The sequence below is a fragment of the Dermatophagoides farinae genome, chromosome 7 (genome assembly GCF_024713945.1).
Source record: "Dermatophagoides farinae isolate YC_2012a chromosome 7, ASM2471394v1, whole genome shotgun sequence".
NCBI lineage: Eukaryota > Metazoa > Arthropoda > Arachnida > Sarcoptiformes > Pyroglyphidae > Dermatophagoides > Dermatophagoides farinae.
Window position 1 is genome coordinate 2718744 of NC_134683.1, and position 15701 is coordinate 2734444.

Genomic DNA, 15701 nt, shown 5'->3' on the forward strand with positions numbered 1-15701 from the left:
TTTATTTGTATCACACTACTGCTATGGATACCGAGCAAAAAAAAAATGAAAGACAAACAACATTTATGGCGACGATGATGATGGTAAATAACAACAATAACGATAACAATGACAACGAGAATAATAATAATAATAATGTTCCAAAATGGACCAAATCGATTTCTTTCTTTTTTTTTCTTTCAAATAAATGAGAGAAATGTCCCCTACCACTTTTTCATTCATCCATTGAAATGAAAAAAAAGAAAAAGAAAAGTTGATGAAAGTTGTTTGCATTTTGTCAATTCATAGTTGGTAGCCATGGTGATTTGTCGCCATTCTTTACAATACATACACACACACACACACACACGTACTCTATATCCGTATGTCGATGTCTCATTCGTTGATTTTTTTTCCCACTATTCCATAGAAATGAATCAAAAAATTCCATGCCATTAAAAAAAAGACCATCATTGTGAATAGATATGATTTTGATTAGGATTCATGAATCAAGAATCGATTGATTGAATAAAATCGATTAAAAATGAAATTGAAAAATATTGAAAAAACATAAAATCATTGATGATGATCAAGCAACAGATCATTAGAAAAATCAATCAAAAACAATATCGATATTAATCAATCGATATTGATCAAACATCATTTACAAATGGTGATCATATATATATATATATATATAGGTGATGATCGTGTCTATTCATGTTGTATGCAAATTATGAATACGTGTTGTTTGTATCAAATAAAAAAAAATCGTTAGTAATCGGGGCAACACACTAAATCATAAATGGATGAAATAAAAATGTTTATCAAACAAACAAGCAAAAAAAATTGTTTAAACACGGATACAGATGACGTTTCCTAAGAGACGGCAATTTACCATTTGATGTAAACATTTTTTTTATAAAATACATGGATCCATATCATTGACATATAATCAATTTATTGTTTTTATTTTAAAAGAATAAATTAAAAAATTTTTCCAACAAAAAAAAATTATCATCGATCGTCAAAAAAATTATTAAAAAAATTTAAATATATATTGATGAAATAAAATCATGGAACCTATGGCTCCATCTATCATTGAACACAGTGATTGTATTCATAATGATGATGAGATCGATTATTATCCAAATCTTATATATAATCATCATATTTTGGATAATGAAAATTTTGATTCCTGTTCCTGTAATCGTTTCATTTTTCCGGACATTTTAATACCCAAACGTGCAGCTTTATGACAGGTTATATTATCATTTTTGGCGTATATCACATTAAAATCTAATGATGATTGTTTAGAATATTTACATTTTTTCTTTTCATCAATCATTATCATTTCATGTTTTTGCATTTCCATCTCTTTATCGTCGATTTCTTTACATTGTTTCTTTTTTCTTTTTTTCTTGTTACATTTTTCATCTTTGATTTGTTCATTATTATCATCATGAATTTTGTTCAATATCGTTCCACCGCTTACGAAATGTTGATTATAAATTTCATTTTTTTCTTCAAGATTTTCATCACCATTTAAGCCGGATTTTGTTTTAACAATCACTCCAACTGATGTGATTTTATATTCAGGTTTTAAACCTTTACTAGCCACATTATAAGCTTCTGCCCACCATTGGTTTTTGATCTGTAGCGAATCGGCTATGCTGAATCCGAGGCCACGAGTATCCATTTGAATATTTGGAACAATAGGTTTGACGATACCATTCTCTTCAGCACCTAATCCTTTACCTTCGCTCCAGCCCATATTCTTCATTTGTCGTTTGGCAAAATCCATTTTGATCGTAAAGAATTTTCACACAAAATGAAATGAACACAATGTATCCAATGGAAAAATGCACGTGTCAAAATCGATTTCTACAATTCTGAACTAGAGCTGTCGAAATATCCTAGTGGATTGCTGTCAGGTTCTTTGTTTACAACGGCTAGGATGTTTTCTATTTCTTGTTAATTAATTGAAGTTTTTATTTTATTTTCATTATTTTTTTCGGTTTTATTTTTTACCTTCTCGTTTAAAAAGCAAAAAAATGTCACCCAATATTCGAAAAACAACAAATATTTGACAATAATGGCATCACCTTTATTAAATCAAATCAAGGAGAAATCCAAACGTCGACGAAAACTTTTAGCCCAACAGGTTGTGACAACATATATAACTTAAAACTTAATATTTTTAAAATTTGGAACTCGTTCTCATTCCTCTGACATTTTCATAGTTTGGCCTCAAGAATGTCGATAATTTACCTAAAGTTCTTGGCTTCGATGATGAACGTAAAGCATTCCAATTGAGCAGAAAATGTTCATCAGTTCGAAAAGATCTTGGTGATTCGAAAACTCGAGTCCATCATAAATCTAGCAATAATGATTTATGTCCAGATTTACTTGGCGATGTAGCTGATGAAGAAATCACCTATACAGATTCTAGCACCTTTCTAAAGGTAATATTCAAAGAAAAAAAATCATATTTAGTTTTAACTTTTTTGGCTATTCTTTTTTTTTGTATAGGGAACTCAATCTGCCAATCCTCACAATGATTATTGTCAACATTTTGTTGACACTGGTCAGCGGCCACAAAATTTTATTCGTGATGTAGGACTCAATGATCGATTCGAAGAATATCCTAAACTTAAAGAATTGATTCGTTTAAAAGATGAACTTATTCAAAAAACGGCCACTCCACCCATGTATTTAAAATGTGATCTACGAAAGTTTGATCTCATTGAATTGCAAGCAAAATTCGATGTTATACTTATTGATCCACCATTAGAAGAATACAAAAGAACAAATGGTGTTACTAATGTTGATTTTTGGTCATGGGATGATGTTAGTAAACTTAAAATTGAAGATATTGCAGCACCACGATCATTTATATTTTTATGGTGCGGTTCATCTGATGGCCTAGATCTTGGACGTGTTTGTCTTCGTAAATGGGGTTTTCGTCGTTGTGAAGATATTTGTTGGATCAAAACAAATATCGACCAGAAAAAGAAACATGCAAAAAATCTTGAACCAAAAGCTATATTTCAACGTACCAAAGAACATTGTCTTATGGGTATTAAAGGAACTGTAAGACGAAGTACAGATGGTGATTTTATCCATGCTAATGTTGATATCGATCTCATCATTACCGAAGAATTTGAATATGGAAGTTTGAAAAAACCGGATGAAATTTATCATATTATTGAACATTTTTGTTTAGGTAGACGTCGTTTAAATTTATTTGGACGTGATGATATTATTCGTCCTGGATGGCTTTCAATAGGTCCAGCATTAACCAATAGTAATTTCAATGCTGAAACTTATCATAGTTATTTCGATGGTTCAAACGGAAATCTAACCGGATGTACAGAACGGATTGAAATATTGCGGCCAAAATCACCACCACCAAAAGTGAATAAAAATTCCAATTCATCCATACGATCAAATTCACATTATTCGGTACCTAGAAAAATTCAACGCCAATAGATGGCAGCTATTATGACGACATGTGTAAAAATTTAATTTATTATTATTATTAACCAACAAATTGATTTTTGATTATTATTTTGATGACAACAAATCGATCTGAATTCATTGTTTGACATTTTATTAAATCTTTGGTACAATAAATGAATAGCGTTTCATATTTCACAAAAATTTATATCATTTCATCGTTTTTTTGTTGTTGTTGTTGTTTTAATGGTTCCATTATTAAAATTAGGATTAACATTGGTTTCGCTCATCATTGTTGAATTGATCGCTGTCGTTGAATCGAATACAACGATGGTATCATTTTTGGCCATAAATTATGGAACGATTATCATTCCAGATGTAAGTGTTGTTGGTAAAACAAAAATTGTCAAAATTTTCAATTCTAATTCGGATTGTTATTTAGGAAAAATGTGAACAAATTGTACAAAAAGATATTGAAATTTTAGCAATCATTGTAACAAAGAAAAAAATCTTAATATTAACCAGTGATTATCATGTATTTGATTTATCGGCAAATTTTTATGATTCAACAACAAATACTGTTAATTTATTTCAAAAATCAACTTTAATGTCTGATAAATATCCAAAACTATGGCTTGATTCGAAATTTGATAGCATGAAATCCACATTCAAAGATGTACGTTTTATTATCGATCATAAAAATGATATTTGGCTATGTTTTTTAACACCATTTTTGGCTCCAAATTCTGGTATCAATTATAATGTTTACAATGGTGAAATTGTGGATGGTTGGCATCAACAAAAACATGATGCAGAAATATTCATTTCAACTGATATTGATTCTTATCAATATGTTGTACGAACAAATGAAGGCATTAAATTCAATATGATAAATACGATATCAAAAAATTCTGATAATGATGATTATTATATTAATAAACGATTCTCAACTGTATGTAAATATTTCGACAATGCTGATAGTAAAATTTATTTTAAACAATTTTCACCATATGAAAATTGTGAAAATAATGGCCATTTTGATGTTGATTGGTCAATAATCAATGGTTTTGTTACCGATGGATTTTTTCATATTGTCACAACAAAAGGTGTATTGATATTTAAAGAACAAATTTTCCATCGACAATTTACACCATTTCCAGTGAAACAACGATCATTACAGGAATTTTTTCTATGTTCAATTCCTGTTCCAGTTTATCCAACGAAATCATTTTTCTGGCTTATTGCCATTTTAATCATCATATTAATGTTGTTGTTTTTTATAATGTTTTTGATTATAATGGACGGAAAATCACTTAAAACCACCAAATAAACATCGACATCATGAGAGAATATCATCATCATGCAAACAAAAACCATCATCATCGAAAAGAATTTCTAAATTTTCAAAAGAATCACAACAACAACAACAAAAACAAGATCTGCCAATAAGTTCAGCATTTTCAAGTAGTTGTCCAAGCAAAAATGATTCCATTCAATCATTTCGAATGGATTCGAAAAATTTGAAAAAAATTGAAACAATTTCTAGCCGATATTTGCCAACAAATCAAATTACATCGAAGCAACAACAACAACAATCATCATCATTTAAAATTCCATCATCATTCATAATTATGTATCCAAAACCAAAAAAAAAACAACAACAACACAGTAGCCTATAGAAAAATATCGAAATCGAGAATCTAATTAATTATTCATTAAATTAAATTATAAAAATTTGTCCAATAAAAAATCCAACACGACCAAATATTGGTGATTATATCGAAAATGTTTTTATTAAGCGTTTCAAATCAATTCATCACAATGATAATGTTGGCTATGATCATCATCATCATCACCATTGCCATCGATTCAACAACATGCACTGTACATGATTTAATTTGTGAATCGATTAAAAATACCAGTGATCATGATGATACATTTGACATATTGAATGTTGGTGTTACTAGAGAGAAAATTATTTTGGTAACAAAAAAATGGTTTGTCTACGAAATGGACATTAATTCAATGAAAGATGGTAAATTATATCTGAATGTATTGCCTACACCGGCATCGGCTAAATTTCCATACCTATGGAGTTATAAAAGATTTCAAGATATCAAAGATAAAATTACCGATGTACAAATATTTATGGATGATGAAGGCGATTGGTTATGTTTGGTGCCAATATTTGATTATGGAATCGGTTATCATATTGATACAAATGAAATAATTGTCATTACTTGGTTTATGAGAAATAATAGCATTGAAAATGAACGATCAATTGGAACAATGGAATCATATCGTAATTATATATTTCGTTATATTAGATTTGATATTACAGCTAAAGCAATACAGATTAATAAGGATTCAATCAACGGTACTATTGGTGTTCGAAATACAAAAAGAATTCATATTGTAAATTTATGGACTTATATTTGTTTAACATCGGATAATAAAATCGTTATACAATATGGTTTTTGTCAAAATTATGGCCTACAAACAGTTGATTGGGATATACAGGGTGGTTTTGTTGTCAATGAACAATTTTATTTACTCGGAAAAGATAATGTTTATTCATTTTCTGAACAAGCATATTTGAAACCGAATCAATCATTTGCTTATAGTAAACAAGATTATCGATCATTTATTTATTGTTATGGTGAAATTGATTCATTACCATTTAATAGAATTGTTCGTATTATATTCATCATTATAATATTGTTGTTGATAATATTGGTTATTTTATTATTCATAAATATAAATCAACGTCGCCATCATCGACAAAAATCTAGAGAAATTCTTAAAGTAAAAGTAGCAAAGAAACCACCACCACCACCACCACCTTCACCATCAAAAGCAGTTAAGCAAACAAAACAACAACAGATTAAAAGTAAAATATCAATGGACAAAAATTCTAGCATAATTCAAAAAAGTGCAAAATTCAGTTCTATAGGCACTATGCGATCGGAAATTGGTAAAATACCTGTGCCAGTAATATCTCGCCAATCAAGTAGTATGGAAAAAAGTGCAATACAAAAGTCAAAATTTTTTTAATATGAAAAAAAAACAATTTTTTCTATTTTCAAATGATACAATAACCTATTATTTTCAATTTGTTGTTCATTTGAATGATGTGTGTGTGTGTATGTGTGATTATATAATAAAAATGATGATGATGATTCAATGAAACAAAACAACAAAAAAAATGAACGATACATTTATTTATTTTCCTGTTTTTTTTTGGCATTGGTGGTTCGATCATTCCCCAAAACCCCCAAGATCAAGACACAATTTATCACAATTTACAAAAATTCTGATTGCTGACATTTTTGTATTTTGGGGCCACAGGCTAAGGCAATAATGGCCCGTTGGGACACACAACCGTTTTTTTTTTTGGTTTATTATTATGAGAGCTGTTTGTTTTTTTTCACTGACATTTCTAATTGCACATATATTGCATATATATAATACATATCGGAATGATTATTTCATAAAAATAACGTATCACACCACACACACACACACACAATTCTTGATTCAATTCAATATATTGATAATGGAAAAAATTGACCAAAAAACAAAACAAAAAAAAAACAGAAAAAAAGAACGAAAAATAAATTATCATCCAATCAAGTTAAATCAAATTGGCATACGCTCTGTAGAGGGGATAATGGTGATGATGATGATGATGATGCTATATATTCATGATGGCCAAGTTAGTAGTTGGTCCCGTTTTCGAATTAAGTTCTTATTTTCGAATCGAATTTCATTCAATAGTCAGTTATCGAGAGAGAGAGAGAGGGAGAGAGATAAAAAACCTGCGCACATTCAATGAAAAAAAAAAATGAAAAATTCTCAAGGGAAATTCAATATCAAGCATCATGAAATATTCGTTAAACGAAACGTCATCATCATTTAATTTGAACAACGACCAACCAACCAACCAAAAAAAAAAAATTGTGCTTATCATTTTCATCGCATTTATATTTGGTGACGAATCTCACGGTGTTATATTAAAAAAAGAATGGCCCAAAAAGAAAAAAAAATTTATCAAACTAATTTAATCTCATTGGATCGTAGCCGCGATTAGTGAAAAAGTGATTGAAGAATATTTATAATTCAATTATATACATCGAACGATGATCATCGATATACAATTAATGTTTATTTTCTTTCGATTCATAAATTTGAAATTTTATTCATGTTTCAACGATTTTGTTTCTGATGTTCAAATAAAATAGTCATCATGAAAAAAAAACCGGAAGTCCCAGAAGAAGAAAAAGAACCAAAAAAGAAAAGAAAAATAACAAATGAGAGTATAATCAAAGTAATAACTGCATTTACTTTTATCTGTAATCAAATTTTTAAATTTTATTTTGGGTAACAACAAAAAAAAAATGAAATTTATTGAATCACATCCAACTGATGATGATGATGATGATGGTTGAAGATTCTCTTGGTTTAACGACAAAAAATTGTGTGGCTGATTTAATATTCTCTATTCGTTCATTCATTTATTTGATTCTATTATTTCATATGACACATTGTCTCAACAACAACAACAACAATGATGATGATGATTGTGTGTGTGTGCCCAAACACACACACAAATATAATTCCAATTGTTCCGAAATTCTAAATTCAATTCATTTATTTCGACTTTTTGGAATTCATTGAAAGAGAATTTTTTTTTCTTCTTCATTTTCGATTCTGAACTTTCGCGAACATTTTCATTATACAAGCCAGCCTATAGAGAAAATTGGTTTTCCTTTTTGATTCTGTGTGTGTGTGTGTGGATGTGTGCCGTACCAACAACTAAACATTCATTTATTTATTTATTCATTTAATTCCATATATTCTTCTGTTTCAGTCAGACGAGAGAGAGAAAGTATATCGTAAATTCAATTTATAACTTGTCAAATTATAAGCCTTAGAGTAAATAAATAATTAGATCATTTGACGAATTTTTTATTCGTTTTTTTTCGTTGCATTTCATCATTATGTGGCCATTTTATCATGCATCAATTTTCATTGTATAATTTGGTAAGTCATAAACACTAAAAAAAAATCAAATTTCAACACTCAAAATTCAATTGGAAATTGTTTTTAGCCAATTTTTTTGTGCGGTTATAGTGACCAAAAAAAAAGAGATGAAAATGCATCACTATCAAGACTGCAAAGAATTGAAATTGTCATTGTGACACAATCTACAAAATGTATAATTCTTCATTCATTCACCATTTATTCTGTTGTTTGAAACATTGATGGATTTCGTACCGGCAAATTTTTCTCCATTTTCGTTTATATATAATATATATTGTCACACACATATATTATCAATGAATGATTTTTTTTTTCGTTGTTGTTGCCTCCGCCTTATATTTGATTTTGGTTTCAATTTAGTTCATCCATTTCAATACGCATATCACAAATTATGCCAACCCTAGAAAGAAAAAAAAAATTTCATTTTCATTCACTATGAAACTAGACATTTGAAACAAATCAATATTGGCTCCACCCATCGGCTATAGCCACTATCAATTGCTCTAGTATATTTTTCTTCTTCTATATATGCTTATACAACTCAAATACACACACACACACACAATGAAGAATATTCTATACGATTTTTTTTTTTAAATATGCCTATACGCATCACAGACGACAAAGAATTCAAGATGATGTGACAGAAACAAACCAAACAAACAAAAAGGCGCGACGATGACAATGAACTATTATCAGATATCAGAGAAAATAAAAAATTTCGGTGTTATCATCATCATCATGATTATTATTATATAAAATATAAAATGAATCGTTACCAAACTATTTGGCCATAATAATTCTCGATTCTGCGGTCGTCATCATCATCATCATTGTTTGTCAATTGTTCATTGGATGATTCAATTTTTTTTTCTCTGATTCATTTTGTCTGTTTCTTCTCATCAATTCAATCGTTCAAGTTATTCATTTATCGCAACTGTTCTTATGATTAGTGCAATATATATATAATTAATTATTATTTCCAATTTGTTGTTATTGCAAATAGGTATGTATGTGAAATTTATCATGAAAAAGATGATTTTTTTGTGTGTGTAGAATTTTTTTTTTTCATTTCAGAATCAGAATCAGAATTCAATCGGAATTGAAATAGCCATTAGAAGGATATTTGATTGATTTGAATTTTTCTGATTTTTTTTGTTGTTGACCAATTTTATATTTCAATAAATTTCCGGTTATAGGAAATACATTTGTCTATATGAGCAATTAGGAAATGTCAGAAATTTTTTTTTTTTGGATTTTTATTTTCAAATATAGATAGATTTTGTTAAAATCATCAAATAGGAAATGTAATCTGTCATTGTCTGATCCATCATTAGAGAAGCATGTTTTGTTATCATTGTCCACCGACACTTACTACGACTGGTTCAACAGGAACTGCTACGGCTGTATCAACTGGACCAACACATACACATCATCATCATCAACATCATAATCATCACCAACAACAACAACAACAACAACATTCATCAACAATCACAACAACATCATCTGTTTCAGCGGCGGCAGCAGCAGCTGCGGCAGCTGCGGCAGCCGCTGCTGCTGCAATGTCAAATACAAGCCTTTCAACATTATCGACACTTTATTCGGCTGCTGGTGCCACAACATCACAATGTAAGTAAACAATAATTCAAAATGGGAAAGAATGGTAATAATTAAATTTTGTAACAAAAAAAAAATCGTTTCATCATCAAAAAATGAATTAACGGGAATTTTCCTGTCTTAATGCTATTAAACGGGTAGTGAAAAAAAAAATTTAATTGAAACTTCAATGAATCCATCAGCTCATCATCATCATCATCTAGGACAGCAAAATCTTTTGATGATGACAATGAAAATATGAACATATCAGGTTACTATAGTTTGCAACAACAACAACAACAAAAAAAATTTCTCAAATCAAGTGCAAAGTTTATAACAATAGTTTTTGTTCAACAAACAAACAAATCAAAAACAAGAAATTTAAGATGCTTAAAAACAAATTGATGATAACAGAAATGATGCTGATTGCATCATGTTTTCCGAAATGAATGATTTTTTTTTTGAAATTTGATCCACTTGATGATTGTGCATTCTTTGATTCTTATTATTATTATGAGATGGAAAAAAAGCAGCAGAGAATGGAAAAAATTTAATTTAATTTAATTTTTTCTCTTCATTCTTTCCATTGAATAATAATAAAAAAAAATATTCCACATTGCCATCATGATGATGTTGATGATGATGTTGGTTTTTATTTTTTATTTATTTATTTATCGATTTTCGTCATGATCATCATTTTTTTGCAGATTCATCATTCAACTCGGTATATGGTTCCAATGGTGATGGACCGGATGAAGCATTTATTCGTCGAAAACAGCGAAGAAATCGTACAACATTCAGTGTACAACAATTGGAAGAACTTGAAAAAGCTTTCGCACAAACACATTATCCAGATGTGTTTACCAGAGAAGGTTTGATGATGATGATGATGATAATGACAATATTCAGGATTCTGGTCAGGATTTTTAATTCTTTTTTTTTCTTTTTCTTTTTGTTTTGTTGCTTCACATAATAGATTTGGCAATGAAAATTAATCTGACCGAAGCAAGAGTACAGGTTTGGTTCCAGAATCGGCGAGCAAAATGGCGTAAATCAGAACGACTTCGAAAAGAACGTGAAACAAATGGCAATCATGATGATGATCATCTACTTGATATGGGATCACAATCACCAACCATCAATATAGATGTAGCATCAGCTGAAATGACATCAACACCTAGTACAAGTCCAGATCCAATTGATTTAAAAGATCATGATCGATTATTAATAGCCGATGATCATCATCATTTATTGATAAGAAATAAAATTAAATCCAATAATGAAAATCATCATACCACAAATAATAATGATACATTACCAATCAAACATAAACAATCAAATTTTCCGATAAGTTCATTGATTGCAAATACTAATAATAATCGTACTAATAGTAATAGTAGTAGTAGTGGTATAAATGATTTTGGTCCATCATCATTCATTTCATCGATTAAACATCCATTCTATCAAGGTGGTGGTGGTGGTGGTGGTGGTGGTGTTCATTCATTATTTGATCGAAGTCCATTTTTTCGTGAAATTTCAATGTCTCCACATTTTTCAGTTCCAACATTTAATTCAATTCAAAGTTCATTATTTGCTAGTGCTTTTAATGCTACTGCCAATGAAAAGTAAGCAAAACTATATATAGATTCTTAAGTTTTTTTGTTATTTTATTCTTTTTTTTTTCATTTTTAGGCCTGGATTTAGTCCATCAAATTTGGACAATATGTTGAATGCTGCAGCTATGGCAGCTGTAACTGGACATCATAATTCTGCTTGTTCAAGATTTTCGGCCACTATACCACCATTGTTCATGACCACAACAACAACGGCATCACCACTATCATCAGCACATACGCCCACCACCAACAACAATAATGGTCAATCATCTACACTATCATCATCATCATCATCATCATCATCATCATCATCATTATCTTTTTCACCAAATAATCATCATCTCAATCATCATTTAAATCATCATCCATTTTCATCACAATCATCATTTTCTACAAAACAATTATCACCAACAATTATGAATAATAATATTTTACGTTCATCAATAGATCAACAACAACAACAACAACTTTATAAACGGACATTATCATACCAAAATGGTGATAATAAATCGATAACAAATCAAGATTCAATTTCACCACCACCCCCACCACCACCAGCACCAGCAATAAATGTTACGATTACTGCTGATGCAACAAATTCCAATAAAAAATGATAAATTCAATTGATCAATTCAAATGTATTATAGATTTTAGTATTAATGAAAATATTGAAAAAAAACTATGCAAAATAGAAAATTTTCTGTTGTTTTCCAATTATGAATTTCCTTTTTTCCATCTAACTGTAAATGATAATTTTATCACTATAATTTTAAACAAGATTTTCTCTCCTTTTTTTTCCATTCAATTCGATACTCAATAAATCACCGTCATCATCATTATTGTAATGAAGGCTGGCCAGAAACAAAAATTTGATATTTATGTTGTTGATAATTTCCAACAATATATAATAATAATAATAATTAATGACGATGATTCTGATGACTATAGTGCATTCGGAATCGACAGAATCATCGTCAACAACAACAACAACAACAAAATGAAATGAAGTATTCCTAAAAAAAAATAAAAATAACAATGGTAATTAATTTTAATGAATGAATGAAATTGAGTGTTGATAATATGTCATCATCGTTTGCTTTTGTTCGTTCTCTGTTGTTCGTTGTTCGTTGTTGTTGTTCGTTGGAAATGAATCAATGGAATATATATTGACATTCATCATTGATTCATAATAATATAATGAATGAATGAATGAATGATAAAGTTATAATTGCACAACATTGGATATAATGTCAATGAATTTGAGCCTGGAACCATGAAACCATATTATTATCATTATTATTATGATTACAATTGATGCTTGTTATCATGATTCATTAAATGTCAAACAATGTAAATGCACACACACACACACACACACTCATACAGCACCGGAATACATTTTGCCCCAAATCGATCCAATTGGATCTACATTACCTTATTATTTTTTTCCAATTTTTTCTGTTGTTGTTATTGTTGTTGTTGTTGTTATTGTTATTGTTGTTTGATTTTTTTTCTCTCTTTCTCCTGTTTTTTTTTCTTTGGTTCAACAAAAAAAAAAAAAAATTCATGTACCAATTTTTGTCGATATTATCATTTTGAAAATGTTGTTATTATCATTATTTTCAATTGCCCTCTAGGCTCGTGTCTCTCTCTCTCTCTCTCCATTTCAGTCATCAGACACATGGAAAATATAATGAAATACAATAAACATTTGAATGTCATGATGAACCAGGGATAATAATAATGCATTGAAACTCACACATGGATGTATTCAAAAGATTTTCAATAACAAAGCAAAAAAAAAACTAATTCAAGAATAGTGTGAAATGAAATTGAAATCACATCATCATCATCGATGATCTCATTTTGACTTCATTGAATGTGTGTGTGTGTATGTTGTGTTGAGTGTGCGGTTGATTTCAATCGGGAATATATTATTGTTAAGTTTGCTGGTTTTTTTTTGCTGATGACAATACCAAAAAAAAAAAAATCTACCATATTGATGTTTTGAGTTTTTTTTTCATGGATCATTGTGCATCAATTCTTTTCAAGCGCAAATATATAAATATTCTATCGGGTATCGTTTGTTTGTTTTTATATGACGACAATGTTCGTCAGTGCAAACTAGATCCAGTGTCCCGAGTGAGTGATTAAAACAAGACTGCCTGAATGTATGTCTCATCATCAACTGGACTTGCAAATATTCTATTAGTCGTCAACTTCGAATGATGATTGTTCCATAATTAACACTTCACTATATTCAAATAAAAGATTTTTTTTTCTATGAATTTTTTTTTTGTTGAATATTCTGTGTACGTTGTCTGAAAGTTTGCATTTCATTGTAAACATAATCTCTTTTTTTTCAATGTTTGTTTACCACTTTGAATGGTCAAAAAAAAAAATCAGGATGGATAAGAAATCAGAAAAAGTTATCCATAATGATGATGATGATGGTGATGATCAAGACAGCCTGTTTGAAAAGTAATTTACTCACATATAAACTAGAATCCGGGATAATATTTAGGTTTTGACTTTTATTTTATTCGGATTCCAGACTTAAAGAATCCCCTAATGTGAATCAAATTATAATGATAATGATAATATAAATCCCCTTCTCTACCCTCACATTCATCACTATTTCCCTATAGTTTTTATATTATTATTTGATAATAAAATTACTTTATATTCACCATCATCAACATCAACAATGGACACAAATAGACATACACGATTCTCGGAACCTTAATGTCATTATCATCTCTCTCTCTCTCCTTCTTGATTCTTGTTGATGTTAATTACGGTAACAACCAACATAACAACAGCAACAACAGAAATGCGCATTCTCTTCAATCATCATAGAATTAAAAGCAAAAAAAAGTATTCAAACTGTGAATTTCATTCATTCGGTACATAAATAAATTAAATATAATTTGACTTTTCATCAATGTTCATCATTATTTTGCTTTCATATACAACACTAACTAGGTTAACTACGAAATAAAATTATTATTATTCTATCGTGGAAAATTCTAGAGTACTGAATCTAATTCTAATCATTATTGCAACAAATTGATGTTTAGTTTTTAAATAATTGATTTTTTTTATTTATTTATTAATATCATCATTGATAATTGATTGCTATAAAAACCCGGTTTTTCATTATCAGATCATTTAATAGATAAGGTTTTTTTTTCATTCTCTCCAACTCTGAATATTGACTATCAATTGGAACAAAAAAAAAAAATTTTTTTTATTAATTTTGAATTTGCAGGTTTTTTGGCTTTTATTATCCACTCTCAATCAAATTGAACCAAACAGTGTGTTTGTATGCCATATGGGTGTGTGTGTGTGTGAATGATGTTGATCGACAAAAGATTCCACTTAGTAAGGTTAAATTGCACATGGTGCCACAGTGTGTGTCTGAGTGTGTGTGTCTGAGTGTGTGTGTGTGTGTGTGTGTGTGAATGATGCTACAACGGCATTGGCTAATTGAATACAAATCTAATTTGCATCCAATTCTATTATTCATTAACTTTTTGCTCTCATTTTCTTTTTCCATTTCATCTCTTTTTTTTCCAAATAGATTTTTGTAGCTGAAAACAAAAAAAAAACAAAAAAATTGCATTTGAATCTCCAAATGTTATGTGTTGTCATATTATGTTATGTCCATCCATATAACACAAGAATCGAATGTCGATTTCGAATATCGAATTTTTTTTTCTGTTTTGTTTTTCTTGTTTCTCCGTTGATAGATATCAGTCATATTTGTAAATATGAATAAAATATAGATAGAATTTGTTATGCACCTAATGCGATTCTGAAGGTTTTTTGTTTTTTTGTTTTTGGCATAAAAATGGGCCAATTTTTTTTCACAACAGATCAAAACAAAAAAAAACTGATAACAAGACACCAGAATTTAATGTAAAAGCTGCAGCAACGTGTGCTGAGCTAGAACAGAATTTAATGTAATATCATCATCATCATCATCATCAGCAGTGGATAATC

The 15701-nt window shown here is 29.3% G+C and overlaps 5 protein-coding genes across 5 annotated transcripts; 4 read left to right on the forward strand and 1 right to left on the reverse strand.

Moving 5' to 3' along the window:
* Window positions 1-1147: 1147 nt before the first annotated feature.
* Window positions 1148-1783, reverse strand: LOC124497321 (G patch domain-containing protein 4). The gene has a single exon (XM_047060977.2). It carries the CDS (start codon window positions 1781-1783, stop codon window positions 1148-1150), a length of 636 nt encoding a protein of 211 aa, XP_046916933.1.
* Window positions 1784-1908: 125 nt separating this feature from the next.
* Window positions 1909-3642, forward strand: Mettl14 (methyltransferase like 14). Its single transcript, XM_047060962.2, has 3 exons — window positions 1909-2143; window positions 2223-2444; window positions 2512-3642. Exons 1-3 carry the CDS (start codon window positions 2075-2077, stop codon window positions 3469-3471), a joined length of 1251 nt encoding a protein of 416 aa, XP_046916918.1. The 5' UTR covers window positions 1909-2074; the 3' UTR covers window positions 3472-3642.
* On the forward strand, window positions 3546-6505 carry LOC124497318 (uncharacterized). Its single transcript, XM_047060974.2, has 2 exons — window positions 3546-3816; window positions 3881-6505. Exons 1-2 carry the CDS (start codon window positions 3685-3687, stop codon window positions 4766-4768), a joined length of 1020 nt encoding a protein of 339 aa, XP_046916930.2. The 5' UTR covers window positions 3546-3684; the 3' UTR covers window positions 4769-6505.
* LOC124497310 (uncharacterized) lies at window positions 5224-6514 on the forward strand. The gene has a single exon (XM_047060961.2). It carries the CDS (start codon window positions 5224-5226, stop codon window positions 6490-6492), a length of 1269 nt encoding a protein of 422 aa, XP_046916917.1. The 3' UTR covers window positions 6493-6514.
* Window positions 6515-9391: 2877 nt separating this feature from the next.
* LOC124497313 (uncharacterized) lies at window positions 9392-12392 on the forward strand. Its single transcript, XM_047060965.2, has 5 exons — window positions 9392-9487; window positions 9819-10113; window positions 10788-10952; window positions 11057-11705; window positions 11773-12392. The coding sequence occupies exons 2-5, from the start codon at window positions 9825-9827 to the stop codon at window positions 12308-12310; spliced, it is 1641 nt and encodes a 546-aa protein (XP_046916921.2). The 5' UTR covers window positions 9392-9487; window positions 9819-9824; the 3' UTR covers window positions 12311-12392.
* The last annotated feature ends 3309 nt before the right edge of the window (window positions 12393-15701 follow it).

Excerpts from the sequence above, each read along its gene's own strand:
- LOC124497321 (XM_047060977.2), bottom strand. The coding sequence starts at position 1,783 with ATGGATTTTGCCAAACGACAAATGAAGAATATGGGCTGGAGCGAAGGT.
- Mettl14 (XM_047060962.2), top strand. The coding sequence starts at position 2,075 with ATGGCATCACCTTTATTAAATCAAATCAAGGAGAAATCCAAACGTCGA. Across the intron at positions 2,144-2,222 it reads GAAAACTTTTAGCCCAACAG|TTTGGCCTCAAGAATGTCGA; the intron begins GTTGTGACAACA and ends ACATTTTCATAG. Across the intron at positions 2,445-2,511 it reads ATTCTAGCACCTTTCTAAAG|GGAACTCAATCTGCCAATCC; the intron begins GTAATATTCAAA and ends TTTTTTGTATAG.
- LOC124497318 (XM_047060974.2), top strand. The coding sequence starts at position 3,685 with ATGGTTCCATTATTAAAATTAGGATTAACATTGGTTTCGCTCATCATT. Across the intron at positions 3,817-3,880 it reads GAACGATTATCATTCCAGAT|GAAAAATGTGAACAAATTGT; the intron begins GTAAGTGTTGTT and ends ATTGTTATTTAG.
- LOC124497310 (XM_047060961.2), top strand. The coding sequence starts at position 5,224 with ATGTTTTTATTAAGCGTTTCAAATCAATTCATCACAATGATAATGTTG.
- LOC124497313 (XM_047060965.2), top strand. The coding sequence starts at position 9,825 with ATGTTTTGTTATCATTGTCCACCGACACTTACTACGACTGGTTCAACA. Across the intron at positions 10,114-10,787 it reads TGGTGCCACAACATCACAAT|ATTCATCATTCAACTCGGTA; the intron begins GTAAGTAAACAA and ends ATTTTTTTGCAG. Across the intron at positions 11,706-11,772 it reads AATGCTACTGCCAATGAAAA|GCCTGGATTTAGTCCATCAA; the intron begins GTAAGCAAAACT and ends TTTCATTTTTAG.